This window comes from Archocentrus centrarchus, chromosome 11 (genome assembly GCF_007364275.1).
Source record: "Archocentrus centrarchus isolate MPI-CPG fArcCen1 chromosome 11, fArcCen1, whole genome shotgun sequence".
NCBI lineage: Eukaryota > Metazoa > Chordata > Actinopteri > Cichliformes > Cichlidae > Archocentrus > Archocentrus centrarchus.
In genome coordinates, this window is record NC_044356.1 from 11966530 (window position 1) to 11982554 (window position 16025).

Below are 16025 nucleotides of genomic sequence, written 5' to 3' on the forward strand. Positions count from 1 at the left end.
AAATAAAATTAAAATAACCAATGGCTCAAGCATGAGTATAAACGTGGGAATCCTGTAAAATAGCGGAGCAAAATGCAAATAAATACATGAAATAAAAGCGGTAGTACAAATACGGCTTTTTTCTAATTCTTCTTTTTTTAATTTGGAAAAACATCACTAAAAAATTGTTACTGGAAAAGGGGAGACAAGAGGATGGAAAAAGAGCGCTGCTATATAGCGCCGTTTCACAACATGCAGTACCGAAACTGAACAGTGAGCGGCAGCACCGAGGAATGCTAAACCTGCTGACAACAGGCCGAAGGAAGAGGAAGAGGAAGAACGTAATCTACGGGGCGAAGTGGGAGGTGGTGTCCATCTTATTTACACCCGTGAGATTGCTACATTTTTTGATCTGCCAATTTTTTTCGAGATTGTCAAAGCTGAAAGCCGGGTAAGTTAGCGCCGTTACCCATATCAGTGTGTGGAGCCGTTTGAGCGCAGAGGCGGAGGCTCCTCCGCGTATCTCCGCTCCGGGGCCTGCTTTCTTACCGGGCGCCATATTGGACCTCATCTGGTTTTAGCTTAGCCTGCTAACGTTACCCGGCACGCAGGACTACAGCATACAAATAAAGCCGGATTTATCCCACTGATTTATCAGCTATTAGACGTCTTATTGTATGAAAAAGGAAAGCTTTAAAACTTAACAAACACCCGGGAGCGGGTAATACCTGATAGCTGGCTTAGCCTTTACAGGTTTGAGCAGCGGCTACTTCTGTTATACTTTCCTTATGCTCCTTTTTAATTTTATTTTATAGGGAATCTTAACAAATGACTAAGAAAGAGCCCAGCTAGGTGAAAGTATGGGTTTAAAAGTTAGTATTGCATTCACACATTATCGGATAAACTAGAAGTAGCGTTTTATTCTCCGCTAATGCTAATCAGGTTTTGTGCCGAGTACAACCAGGAATAGCTCCTGTAAGATGTAGATCAGATGAATAGGCTTTGGAGGTTGTGTACCCCCCCCCCCCCCCCCCCCCCCCCCCCCCCCCCCCACCTCCTTCCTTCATTAATTACAGTTAAATCAAGAGGAAATGAAGGCAGCTCATTCAGTCCACTCATGTCTTTCAGGTCTCCAGAGATGAGCAGTTCAGAAGAAGTTTCATGGATCTCCTGGTTTTGTGGGCTGAGGGGGAATGAGTTTTTCTGTGAGGTGAGTGACAGACCACCCCAGTGCTATCTGCATGTGTATAGGAATTTTTATCATTCGATGCAAAATTTTTAAAAAGTGCAAAACTGGACTTATTTTCACTACATTCATCCAGGCTTTTTCTTGAATGCCAAATATTTTGGCCATCTATCAAAGGAAACATATCACCGCTCCAATAATAAATAGATAGATAGATAAATATTTTAGCACAAGTATAAGAAAGTTGCAAGGAGTAGGGGTAGTGAAGGTTGATGAGTTTAAATACCTGAGATCAACCATCCAAAGCAATAGACAGTGCACAAGAGAGTAGAAGAAGAGAGTGCAGGCAGGGTGGAGATAAGTGCCAGGGGTGATTTGTGACAGAAGGATAGAAGCAACAGTGAAAGGGAAGCTTTACAAGATGGTAGTGAGACGTGCTATGATGAAAAAAAGGAAAAAAGAAAAGCCCCCTTATTCACCACATTGCATTCATGCATATCCAGTTTATTACAGCTGATAGCTGACATAGTTGGGCTTTCTTCCAGTAGATTCTAAGCTGGAGAAAGAAAACATCTCTGAAGCAACTGAAAAAGATTACATACATTTTGTGTATAGGTGTGTAATATTTCAAATATTTTGTGCAGAAACACTTAAAATATTTAGATTTGCTGAAGTATGTAAAAAATGTAGTTTGTCAAAGTGAGATGAGAAATTCCAATAAAATCATGGCCTATAATGTTAAAAAATACAAGCTTCCATTTTTGTTGGTACAGAAATGGTCAGTTCCTGTAAAAACTATGAAAAGTTGTAGGAAAAGGAAATGCATTCAAGGCAGGAAACAATAAGCACCAATAATAATGATAAATACACGGCTGGGTTACAGTGCTGTATGAAGCTAAAAGCTTCATTTAATTCTGTTAATTCTCACTGCTTCTTATTCCAGTTTGTGAGCTAGACTCAGTTCCCAGTGGATGGAAATTAATCTGATTTGTGGTTTCTCTAACGACAGGTGGATGAAGACTATATCCAGGACAAATTCAACCTAACTGGGCTCAATGAGCAGGTTCCCCACTACCGCCAGGCCCTAGACATGATCCTGGACCTTGAACCAGGTCTGTATGCTACATTCATGGCTTGGTGTTCTCGGTTTTAAGTAATAAGTCGTGTCAGGATTTACTAATAGACCCATTCACCTAACAAGCTAAAGATCCCTGGTTTGATCTCGGGAAGAGACGCAAAGGGGATCTGGCAAGAAACATCTGCCAAATCAAACATGGGGAGCTTTCTGCTGTGACGACCCGTTGTGAATAAGGGTGCAGTTGAAAGTAGCTTTATTGTTTGCTGTCGGTATGCAGAACACAAAGCATTATTGTTTATAATCTGCAGCAGATATCAGGAAGTAAGATTAAAGGAGCTGCAAGTATTTCTTGAGCTTTTAATTCGTTTCTTTTGCTGTTAACAAATAATGAGAGGAGACTTTTGATCTCAGCTTTCTTTTTATTTGAAGTCTCCTGTTCAGGTTTTTCTATTCAGATCACTGTAACTCCCAGTTGTGCATTTTTTCCCTTTCTTTTTTTTTCCAGATCCTTGCAGGTTTCCTCTCTCTTCAGACTCACTCAGAACATCTTTGTTTCATGCGCTTTCATTGCTGGAGGACATTTAGAAAACTGTCATGTGCCCCAGTCTCTCTGTTGTACTAGTGTTTCCCTTTTCTCTGATAATCTGTCTCTTTATAACAGTCAAAAGTGTGAGTAGTTTCTCTGTGTCTCCTTTCTTTAGATGAGGAACTGGAGGACAATCCCAACCAGAGTGACTTGATTGAGCAGGCTGCTGAGATGCTGTACGGCCTCATCCACGCACGCTACATCCTCACTAACCGAGGCATTGCACAGATGGTAGGTGCCAAAATCCACCAGTTCTGCCTCCACTTGGGAAGCTCCATGTGCTGTTTGAGTTTGGATTTATAGCTGAATCAGATTTTCCCCCATTCATGGTACAGTACTACCACTGGAGATGCTTGATCACCAGGCTGTATTTTGCTTAAATAATGATCCCATTTGTGTATTATTTGTGTATTTATATAAATGGGCTTGACAAAGTGCCACATTCTCTGGGAGAAATGTTTCCCCAGCTATAAAACCCTGGCTGACATGATGCTGGTAATTTCAGTGTTGAATGTGGCAGCAGAGGAGGATTTGTCCTTCAGATGAACATAAAATTGGACATGAAAAGCTGTCTGTGTGACAGAAGACATGAAATGGAAACAAATGTCTGAAAATAAATTATTCATTTGCTTCCTGTGGTGTTGACATGAAAAATGAAGACAGTCTTTATTAATTATTCCCTCCATGTTTGGATAAAAATATAACCCATTCTCCGTATTATTGTGATGTGCTTGATTTAGAAAAACACTATTAAATGTGTTCTATGTGATCACCAATGGCAGGCGGGCATCCAGGCAGCATTCATTGAAGTGTTCGCTCAATAACTCGAGAACCATTCGCCCTACACTTAACAAACTTCACAGGTAGATTTATGACCAAAGCAAAGTTGGGATTGTAAATGGGGTCACTGGCATCAAGATCAAGATACAGTGTAACGGGGGTATTTTGCCCTGCTAGGCGGTGCTCTTCTTACATTTGCACTTAGATTTTTATGCCACTGTCTGACAAGCTTTTGGCAATGACACATGGATGGGAAAAACACCAAAGTCAGAGTGAGAGTCAGCTCTCCTGTGCAAAGTTCACACGATGACAAAAAAAAAAAAAAATCAGTTTAAAATGAGAATTGGTATATACCTGATGTTGATATGTTAACTCTTTATTGTGTTCATTTCTACTTCATCAGCTGGAGAAGTATCAGCAGGGAGATTTTGGCTACTGTCCCCGGGTCTATTGTGAGAATCAGCCTATGCTTCCTATCGGTGAGTAAACTGATGTAAATGCCCTCATGCACATACACCGTGTGTTAAATAGATACTCAGGTGTTACCACAAGGTGGCAGACAGCTTTTGAGAGATAAAGTTTTTCTTTGTCCTGCTTTGAGGCACCTTTTATGCAAAGAATTTTTTCAGTGACTTTTATTTGGTTAGAAACTCTTTATATGTGATATTTGCTCAGAGGGGTTGTTTAGTTTTTAGGGTTTTTGTTAATCAGTGATTAAAGGCACCACCGCCTTATGTGGCTGCCTTTGACAAACTGTCCAAAACATGCTGTTGGTTTTATTGAAACCTAGATTTGCCTGCAGTTGATAACATTAATACAGAAGGAAGTGTACACTGATTATCTCAGGTATTTGGATCTCATATCTAAGCCTATTTCTTCTTTTTCTTCCTCCTATGCGATTCATAGGCCTGTCAGACATCCCGGGAGAGGCCATGGTGAAGCTGTACTGCCCAAAATGTATGGATGTCTACACACCCAAGTCCTCCAGGCACCACCACACAGATGGAGCTTATTTTGGCACTGGGTTCCCCCACATGCTGTTCATGGTTCACCCTGAGTACAGGCCCAAGAGGCCCGCCAATCAGTTTGTCCCAAGGTCAGTGTTGTTGGTCCACTTTTGAAGAGTGCAACCAGAACTGTTGTAGATTTGTAACTTTTTAATTTTTATTTAGTTTAAAATGTTTGCTTTCGATTTACTTCAGTATCCATAATGGGGTTTGATTCTTTCAATTAATTTTTATTTATTTATATATTTTTTTTCGACACATACTTTAGTTTTATTTTTTTCTTATAATATGAAGGTATCTTTGTATTCAGAACCACACAATAATATGATAAAACATAATATAAACACTTTCACATACATGATGATCTCTAACGCATATGTAGCGAAGCTTCCTTGGGCTGGTTATGCCAACAAAGACTAAAACTAAAAACATTTCTACTGCATTTGTTGTGTTTTTGTTAGTTTTTTTAATGGCAAAAGAATCAATCCAGTTAATTTCCTTTTCTTTTTTAAAAAAAATATAGTTTTGACTATTTCACTAAACTAAAATGTGTTTTCACACTTCTTAGTTTGCAGTTTAATTGTAGTGAACAAATATGCTTGTGTGTTGACGGATGGGTGAGGTTGCGTGCATCCCTGTGAACGACTGTTTCAGTTTGCTCTTGTTATTTGGATTAGTCCTCTGTACTGCCACCCACTCTCTGAACCCATGTCACACAGCTTGACCCCACTACCCCCATCCATTCGAGTTTGTCCCACACTGTGGCATATTTACATATTTAGTATCCCCCCCTCTTTTTTTTTGTTACACTCGTATAGATTAAAACAATTTTTTGAATGTTCAGTCCCCCTAACCAGCTTGCCCTTAGTGCTTGAAATTGGACAGAAATTTCATTTGATTATTCGTTTAAAAAAACAAAACAAAAGCCTCACACTGAATCAAACCTTGTGAATATTCATTATAATGAAATCTGAAGCAGTGTGTGCTCCATCCAGCTTTGCGTTCTGTGAATACACAACTGAGCCCAGAGTATTTCTTTATAACTCTGCTGGGCCCCGGTTTGTCCCAAGCAGTCACTTCATCCCCGCTGACAGCTTGTTCTCTGCTGGAGGGCTGTGTTAAGTTTCATAGATGCTGGAGAGCAGAACAAGGGCTACCCTCAGCAGCTTCCATGTGGAGTTTGTCCACAGGATGAGAGGTAGCTGAACATACTGTTGTCATTAAGGCCTCACGAAGTACTGTAGTTAAATATTTGCAGAGAAGTGTGTAAATGTCTCTTTGCATTACCAGGACCTATTATAGACAATCAGGGTGTTGTGATGTTTGTCATCAAATATCACCGCTGTCTCTCTCTGTAACAGCAAATACACGACTGATCGGTTTAAATGTCATCTCTTCTTTTCCTTCAGGCTTTATGGATTCAAGATCCACCCCATGGCCTACCAGCTGCAGCTGCAAGCCGCATCAAGCTTCAAGAGCCCCGTCAAGGCTATCCGCTAGAGCGTCCAGGACTGAGGAGGAGGAAGATTTCTAGAAAGAGAGAAGCCAGAGAGGAGAGAGTTATTATAGGATGGAGAGGGGTCACCTGCATTTTACAAAGCTCTTCGTGTGCCCCCTCCCTACCCTGAAGACTGTATTATTTTGGTTTAGATTAGGGCAGATGAAAAAAATCTTTTCTTTTTCTTTTTTTTTTTTTTTTGAGTGTGAGCGAGATATAAAAATGCGCAGCCATGATCTTAAAGATAAACACACACACACACACAAACACACACTTGGTTTTCCAGACGTTCCTTACCAAACTCATCTGTGCCAAAAATGGAAGGCAAGCTAAGAGGAAGCTGAACATTGCGGGGGCTCCCTGCCGCCGCTGCTGTTCACTCGTATTGTGAATACAGGGAGGAGGGAGTTACGTCACTGGTGGGCGATGCCACAGTGTGATCAGTGTCCAAAGCTGAAAGTGCAGTGTCTGTGTGTTCTGTATTTGGCACAGTTTGGTAAAGAGTGGTGGTAAAACCTTCCGTTATTGGACACCCCCTTCCCTTTGTAATGCATGTACACTCAGGCTGGCACTCACAAAGACAGCTTGGACACCCGCGGTGGGTGTTTTTTTTTTTTTTTTTTTTTTATTCCCCCTGTATGATTTGCAAAATTTGGGTCGTTGTCGTTAAATTTGCCTTAAAGTACAGAGAAACACCTGAGTTGTTTGTCTTTTTCTTTCCCAGGTTAGAGAAGGTAAAATGGATCAAATAGACGATTTAATGAATTGTCAGATAATTGTAACAAGCCTGTCTTTTCTCCAGCTGTCTGTGCATGTGTCAAACAACAATCCGTGAGAGTAAAACCTGAACTACTTTTTCTCCCTCCCCCCCATCACCCGTCGCGTCCTGCAGAAGCAGATTTGTATCGATCTCTATCCCTCCCTTTTGTGCAGCTTCACCTGTGCTACAGAAACAGTCGAACATTCGGGAACGAGTGCTAATTTGCTTTCTGGCAGCGAGTAGATGAGGAGATTGATACCACTCATGCTTGTATGGTAAATATGACGCAAATGCAGGCAGACCATTAGCTTAGACTGTGAATGAGAAAGCAGTTATTCCGGCTCTGTTTTAATGGTTACAGATGAACACCAAAGCTGAATCCGCTCAGATGCTGAGATGATGTAAATCGTCGTCATATGGGCGTTTTTGTGCCAGTTTCAACCCATGTTAAGCCCATGGCCTTGCAGGTTCTTGCCATGAAGAACAAGACAAGCAGTTTGCACCTTTATGAACTAATCACTAATCAGCACAGTTTGCTTCAGTTCATGCAAAACCTGAATAATAACTAGCAATTGTTCTGCATGTTTGCATCTAGCTGTTCTGTGTCCATCCTGAAGTGTGACTTCTATGGATGCTTTTTACTTTTAAAATAAGCTGTTATTAAGGCTTTCAAAAGGGTGAAGCAAAGGGCAGATACAACAAATTTAAAAGCTGCATATTTTTGTTGATTTTGCAGATCATGTTTCGTATTATGACTTGATCCCTCTTCAGACTGCTCACCTGTGCTTGGATGTTGCATCCAGCAGTTCTTAAATTGCGTGCATTTCATCATCTTAAAGACTGAATAAACCTTGAATGCATTTATTAGATCTACACAGGACTAAACCAGTCAGCGGTGCACTTAGAGACACACTTTAGAGAGAGTATGGCAATACTGCAAAAGGATGTTTTATAGCATGCTTATTTATACAAGCTGGGTGTACATTGAGGTGCTGGTAGGATGTTTAAAATGGCCAAATGTTTACATTGTTTAACAAACTAGATACCCATAGGTGGATTTTTAAAAAAACCACCAAACAGAGCCAAGCTACTGGTTTCTAGTCTCTGAAGGACTTAACTAGTCTCCTGCTGCTTGTAGCTTTAGATTTCTCATATGAATATGAGTGCTGGGGTAACAATCTCCTCATCTAACTCTGTCTTCCCAAACGGCTCCGATAAAGTTCGAGGAGCCTCAGAATTTGAGCTGACTCCACCACAGCGCCGTCATTTTATTTTATTTTATTTTTTTTTAAATTAAATGTTTGGGCTCACAGGCAGGCGGTGTCTCCCAAACGGTGGGGCAGACTCTCGGTGGCGATCCCTTCACTCCCTCTCCTCTTATGTTTGTATGATTGCGATAGATTTTTGCTTTTGGATTTCATGATACAAGAGAAACGTATTTATGTGTCCAGATTTTAACTAATTGTTTGTCTGTGGTGTTGTAATCTTTCTGCTACTGTGGATGGGTGAGCAGGATTCAGAATTCTCAATAAACTTCTATTTTCTTTTCATATTCTTCTGTCTTCCATTATTATTATGATTATTTAGCACTGAAATTTGCCTTCTTGCCACACAGTGTCAGTAAAGAGTTCTGTGACGGGGGAGAGGGGGGGGACCTTAAAGCAGCTAGATGAAAAGATAAAACAGAATGAGCATAAACAACCATGTGAATTTCATTTTTTTTCCCTGGTGTTTGGTGCTCATGAGTTCTTCCTCAGTGATGGACGCAGGGCTGGGTGTCTTGCTTCTGGGTGTGGTTACAGTTGCATTTCACATGACTCTGAATAATGGGAGTCATGTTTAAACACATAAAACAATTATTTCTTGACCATCATAAGATTGCAGTCATGCTTCTGTGGTTATTCTTAAATTAACTTTTAGAGCTGTGGGGAAAAGGCTCAAGTGGGAGTTCCACATAAAATGCACCTTTAATCTAAAAACAGGCAGCGTGCACTCTCCGTGTTAAGCCATAAGGACACTTGGAACACCTTGAGCTGCTGTGATATGGGTTTGTTTGTGACTCAGTGTTTTTCTCCTCTGCACGACAACTCTGGCAAAATGACTGGCAGGGCTGAGCTGGCATATCATGTAACCGTAGCCTGTCAAGTTTTCCAGGAGAAGAGGAGGAGTTCCCTCATGACTCAGGATGACCTCAAACCACAACTTGGGAGGTGCCCTTCTCCAAGTAAGTCCTTTAGCTCAGCGAAGCGGAATTCCCTGCTTTGTTTTTAAATATGGTGAGCAGTGCAGACCTTGTGGAAAAACAGACTAGATTTATGCAACAGTAGTTTGCACAACAAACGTACATTTCCAGGGGACTAAAGCAGCTCTGAGACTGTCTGCAGGGTAATGGTCTGCTAATACTGCAGTCATGTGAAATATCAAGCCTTTGTGTCGCCACACCCAGAGTCAACATTCCACCATTTTTATCAGAGGTTTTTTTTTTTTCCTTTGGGGTGGGCGAATGTCATTTTTGAATAGATAAATGAATTAATAAAATATGCTCACCCCAGATGCTGAGGCCACACACCTAAATAAAAAAAAAATGTGTTGCTGATTAAAAATGAACTTCCTTTTCTAGATGATCCACTCTCCAGCTTCCAGTGCTTGCCGAGCTTCACACAAATGTAATAAATTCTCAGATTCTCTTAAATTTTGACTTCATGAGATAAAGTTGAAGCTGACAGCAGCCAGTTTGATGAGCTATAAAATGAATTCATCCCTCCTGGAGGTTTTGTTGCCTTGTTTTAGTGTGAGAAAGTAGATTTTATGTGTTTGAAATCAGAAATCAATTAGAAAATCTTAGCGTGCAGCCTCTCGAGGTCAGAGGTCAGAGGACAGTAACAGCTTCAAGCCTTTGTAGTAACCTGTCGGCTTTGTTTATGTGTTACCGTTCTTTGGCACATAAAACCACCTCAGGTGAAGATTTTTGGGTTTTTTTGTGTGTAGCTAATGTTGCTTTATCATGACTATCTGCATTTTGAGCTTAAGAAACAACATTCAGATAACATCAGATTTCCCTGCATTAGAGTTACCTGGCACACACAGCACTGTGCCGCCTTTGATGCTACATTGTGATATGCACTGTTCAAAAAGCTTCCATGCACTGAAGACATCTGTGTGTTGGATATTTACATCTAGATATGCTAAATGGCATTGAACATAACACATTTTACATCAAACCACGAGGTGAGCTAAAGTATTGGAAGTGTATCATGTAAGATGGATTGTTTAATCCTGACATAGCCCTGGTTATCTCCCCTCAGTTTAAGCTTTGGCTTTCATCTATGAATGGTGGACCAACATAAAGACCAGAGAGCTGTCTGTGGGAGAAAAGAATGGCATGTTGAGGTTAATCAAAAATACTGGGCTTAGCCAGGAACCAGATGTCAAAGGAAAAAATATGAACCTCTCCCAAAGCATGAAAAAAAGAAGGGATCTCCTCATGATCCTAAACATACAGACCCATCTGTGAAGCACATCAGGGTTTAGGCTTGCACGGTTGCTTGCAAAGCAGGCAGTCATTTTTACTGTTGAGTTAACTCCTGATGCAGAATGAATTCAAAATTATACAGAAATATACTGTCTGCCAGTTTATGGATAAATGCACCCAAACTTTATTATGTAGGGAGATATTGATCCAAAGGATGTTGCCACCTATAAAGGACTTCATGAGTGGGAAAACATGGAAGGTTCATACTGGTTATCATAGCTTAACCCAACTGAACATGCATTTCACATTGCTGCCCCTCCCTGAGCCTGGTTCTGCTGGATGTTTCTTCCTGTCAAAAGGGAGTTTTTTCCTTCCCACTGTCACCAAGTTCTTGCTCATAGGGGTCTGTCTGATTGTTGAGGTTTCTCTCTATTATTATAGGGTCTTTACCTCATAATATAAAGCACCTTGAGGTGACTTGTTGTGATTTGGCACTATATAAATAAAGCAATTGAATTGGTAAAAAGAAAGTAGACCCTCTTGAAATTCTAAGGTTTTATGTATTAGGACAAAATAAAAATCCACTGTTCATTAATAAGTCTTAAAATTAGGTAAATCCAACCTCAGACGAACAATAATATTACACTGTGTCACTAACAATTAAGCCAAAATGCAGCAGCACTGTGTGAAAAACTAAGTGCACCCTTGACGCTCCTACAGGAATTAAGAGGGTAAGTAGCAGATAGGTGCTGCTAATCAAATGCACTTGATTAATTGACCATTAGCATGTGTGAGCACCTCTATAAAAGCAGAAATGTTGGCAGTTTGCTGGCATTCAGGTGTGTTAACACGATGCCACAATGTCTTCTCAGGAGTGGACGTTTCAGCAAATTCAAGCCAGATCATGCAATGCTCAGAGAACCTGCAAAAAAACCTGAGCTACATCCCAGACTCTACAGGCCTCAGTTAAGAATGTTACATGTTAAAATTCATGACAGTACAGTTAGAAACAAGTACGGCTTTTTTGGACTCGAAGAATGGGCCTCGTTTACTATCAGTGCACGTGCACAAATCTGTGCATAAATTGTGCATACAAACATTTCATGCACAAAGCCGTGATTTATCAATATTTTCGGGCCTGAAATTGTTTGTACTTTAGGAACTCATTTTTAAGTCCCGCTGACCATGTGTACCAACAAATGACAGCCTGACTTCCTTAGACAGAAGTCTTTAAATGTATTTATTTTTTAAAATGGTCGTCACTGCTGTGGAACCACTTTGGAAATCTGTGCCTCTTCTGGTTTCCTCCTTGTATGAGAATCGTCTCGTTAAGTTAACTCAGGGTTTCCCCTGCACGTTCCCATTAAAGGAGTGGCGCTGCCAGCATCCAGTATCTCCAATTGCAAACGTGGATAAGTGTGCTGATTTTTACAAAGAAAGGTAAAACTATCATATTAGAAAAATATGAAGAGGTTAAACACATAAAGATTGAAAATGACACATCAGCTGCAGACAAATCAGCGGTGTGTGTGTGTGTGTGTGTGAGAGAGAGAGAGAGAGGAACAGAGCTGGACAACCCAGGAAGGAAAGCTGACAAATATGCAGACTGGGTAAGTTTATAGATTTATCAATATCACATCTCTATTTATAAGGAACAGGAGAATCTGATGGATTATAATCAAGTGTTTCATTAAATTAAAGTTTATGTAGTGGGGAATTCCTCATGGAAACTGTTTCTCACGTGGGTGAGTGCTTGTGAGTGCACCATCAGCCATTAGTTGTGTCCAAAGTTCAGACCTCAACCTGAAATAAATGAATGCCCAAAAAAATTCAATGAACTGAAGCAATGCTGTAAAGAAGAGTGGGCCAAAATTGCTCCAGAATAATGTGAGAGATTGATAGAGTCATACTTCAAATTATTGCTTCAAATGATAGCTACTAAAGGTAAAGGTTCTACAAGTTATTGAATCGTGGGGTTTGTTTTTCACGCACTGTGACATGTTGATCAGCTGAAGTGTTTACCTATATTTAAGACCTCTTAAAGACTAGACTTTGCTTCTCCTTTACTTTTGGAGGAGACTGTAGCTTCATCAGACCGGGTGATTTCAGTGTCTGAGTGTAGCCCTGGTGCTGTATGGCTTTAGCTGTACAAGCAGCACAGGGGGATGGTGGGATTTTAAGTTTAATTTTGACTAAAATTCAGTTCAGCAAAATGAGGCAATCCTCTTTTTATTTCTTCTTTCTACGCACATCATCCTTTATGTCACGGCTGCTGCAGGCAAGGCAGGGAGGACCCCAATGCAGAACACAAGGCAAGAGCTTTAATAGGACTTCACTTTTATTTTAAATGCTTGAACTCAAACAAGCTGGTCAGGAGCCAGCTGCACAAGGAGACTGGAAACTTGAAACTCAAAATACAAAAAAGGCTTATATCAAACATGACATTAACAATGACAAGGACCTGAACAAAGAACAGAGGAAAACTGAGGGCTTAAATACACACAAGGAAATCAGGGAGAGTGGAAACAACAGGTGAAACAAATGAACCTAATAACACAGGGGACGCAAAACTAAACACAAAGCACAGGGAACACGAGACTGTCAAAATAAAACAGAAAGTGACCAACATAACAACACGCAGACCTAACACAGAAAACTTGACAAAAGGGATCAGACGTTCACAAGGAAACAAAAGGAAGGGAAACTAAACAGAACACCCAAGCAACAAACTGAGAAAACTAAACTGTACGAAACACTAAAAGGCACAACCCAAGACAAACAAAACAGAGCTATACAAAACAAACACAACACTGGGCCACCGCCCCAGGACCATGACACTTTAGGCCTGTTGATATTTAGTTACTGCCAAAACTTTAACAAATATTTTTTTCCAGTACAACAAGGAAGAGAATAGAGAGAAAATATTCTTTTCATTGCTGGGACAGCAGGTCCTTGCGCATATTCAGTCATAAATATATACTTAAAAGATTCCTGGTGAGGGATACATTTTTCAGGTAGAAAGAAGATTTTTGTTTTTAATGTGTACAAAGGACATTTGGTTTATGTGCATTTAAGAGTGATTTAAGAGTGGATGTCACATCAGCCTTCAACACCTTCATTCCACAGAACCTAATGCACAAACTGCACACGCCTGGATTGAGCTCTTCCCTCTGCAGCTGGGTACTAGACTTCCTGACGAACAGGCCGCAATCTGTGAGGATCTACGACATCTCCTCCTCCCCCATCATCCTTAGCATTGGCTCCCCCCAGGGCTACGTGCTGGCCCTCTTCTGTTCACCCTGCTCACATATGACTATATGTGTACATATGTGTAGTCGGATAGTAACAAAGAGAGTAAAGGTAGGCAGAACTGAAGGCACTGCACTACCAGAAGGCAACATTGCAGACACTGAGAACAGCTACAAGTACCTTGGAATCCCACAGGCAAATTGGAACCAGGAAGAGGCCGCTGGGAAAGCTTGAACTTTCTGCCAAGTACCTGCAGAGAGTAGGGCAAGTCCTGAGGAGTCAGCATAATGGGAAGAACAAGATCTAGGCAATCAACACCTACACCCTGCCAGTTGTCAGATACCCTGCTGGCATAATAAGCTGACCAAAGGAGAAGATCGAAGCCACCAACATCAAGACAAGAAAGCTCCTTAGCATGCATGGAGGGTTTCACCCCAAATCCAGCACCCTGAGACTGTACGCTAAGATCCTTGAGTACATCAGGAAAATGGCCACAAATGATCATGTGTTTAGTGAATACCTCAGGCAGCAGAAACCTGAGAAAGAAGAGGAGCGAGAACAGGAACTATCCAGGCCTCTGCACAGCGTGTACCACCAGCAGATAAAAGAAGTGGCTGATATAGAAAAAATTCGACCAATGGCTGGACAAAGCTGGGCTAAAAGACAGCACAGAGGCGCTAATCATGGCAGCACAGGAGCAAGATCTAAGCACAAGATCGATAGAGGCTGGGGTCTACCACTCTAGTGTTTTCAACAAGGATGTTGGTGACACCGAGTTAAACCGCGAAATGAAGACCCTGGAGATTAGTTGCAGCTTGTTTAATTGTCTTCATAACATGTGTGGTGAAAACTGAAATGACAGAAAATAACCTTGGACTCAACAAGATTACACAAATAAAGTACATCAACTCACTAAATTAACATTTCGGCAAAATAAGCAGTAATATTCAGTCATCAGTATAAGCTGTTAAATAATTGCAACTTACGGCGTTCCTGCCTGATAATTCAGTGTGGTAAGCATCCGATCAGATTACTTCAGGTATGTTCTCTTGTTTAACGGCAATAAAAAACGTAAAACCGTTAGTCCGCTGCCAGACCGGAAGTGCACGGCCGGAACCGGAAGTAGAATTTACCGACAACATTTCCTAACAAAAACTTACATAAAGCATGAACTGTTAATCTAAACACCTCGTAATCATTCTTAATAAAATAGAAATATTTTTAGAATTATTTATTTAACATATGAACTTATTTATTCAAAGAAATGCCTTAAGGGCAACACACTCCCCGCCTGGCCTCGTGAGGCCACTATACTAAACAATACAATAAACATTCAGTCCTTTGGCATGAGCAGAATAACTTCAGTAACTGGTCGCATAAATGTCTTTACAGAGCCTTGATCACATGCCTTTACCTCAATCTTTCTGACTCGATTGTCCTTGCTTGGGAATGTAGCAGTGATCCTTGCCATGGGCCAGCTGTTACGTCCGACCTGCTTGTCCTTGAGCAGAACTAGGTCACCAACTTGGAGATTTCTGCGTGATACAGTCCATTTCTGCCTTTGTTGTAATGTGGGCAAATACTCTCGCCTCCAGCGCATCCAGAACTGGTTGGAGAGAGCTTGGACTTGTCTCCATTGTTTGGTGTAAAGGTCTTTATTGAAGAACTCTCCAGATGGGGGGAGAAGGCAAGACCTTTGTGTAAGGAGCATTGAGGGGGATAGAATAAAGGGGTTCTCTGGATCGGAGGACACAGGAACAAGCGGCCTTGCATTTATGATGGCTGTAATTTCGGCCATGAGAGTGCAAAGCACTTCGTGAGTCAGTTGAACCTTGTTTTGCAATAGCATGGAATCCAGGATTCTGCGGGCGACTCCGATCATGCGCTCCCAAGAGCCTCCCATGTGGGAAGCATGTGGCGGATTGAATTCCCAGCTGCAACCTTGCTCTGTTAGGTACTTCTGCATTGATTTGTCCATTCCTAGTTCCTTTGAAGCTCCAACAAAATTGGTGCCACGATCAGATAACAACTGTTTGGCGGGTCCTCTTAGAGCAAAGAAGCGGCGGAGGGCGTTTATGCAGCTGGACGTATCTAGAGATTCGATTACCTCAATATTTGTAAGCTCTAATATCTCTGTATATTTGCAATTTGTATACTTGTATATTGTCTTATAGTTTTTATACTTATTTGTTTTTTGTTTTTTGTTTTTTTCTGTAAGCACGAAGTACCGCAGCAATTTCCTAATGCTGTGAACCTGTTCACCCATATGGCAATAAAAACCTTCTGATTCTGATTCTGATTCTGATTCTGATGGACGGCTCTTGAACTCATGCAAGTAAACAAAATGGCCCACCGCTTACTTTCAGCTACTCCACCTCTGGTACGCCTGGTTGTTATATTCCAGGGCCCGAAGACGTCAAGGCCAACATA

At 41.1% G+C, this 16025-nt stretch overlaps 1 protein-coding gene across 1 annotated transcript; it reads left to right on the forward strand.

Moving 5' to 3' along the window:
- The first annotated feature begins 306 nt into the window (after nucleotides 1-306).
- On the forward strand, nucleotides 307-8426 carry csnk2b (casein kinase 2, beta polypeptide). Its single transcript, XM_030740976.1, has 7 exons — nucleotides 307-430; nucleotides 1108-1189; nucleotides 2175-2277; nucleotides 2945-3060; nucleotides 4013-4088; nucleotides 4516-4705; nucleotides 6026-8426. Exons 2-7 carry the CDS (start codon nucleotides 1118-1120, stop codon nucleotides 6114-6116), a joined length of 648 nt encoding a protein of 215 aa, XP_030596836.1. The 5' UTR covers nucleotides 307-430; nucleotides 1108-1117; the 3' UTR covers nucleotides 6117-8426.
- The last annotated feature ends 7599 nt before the right edge of the window (nucleotides 8427-16025 follow it).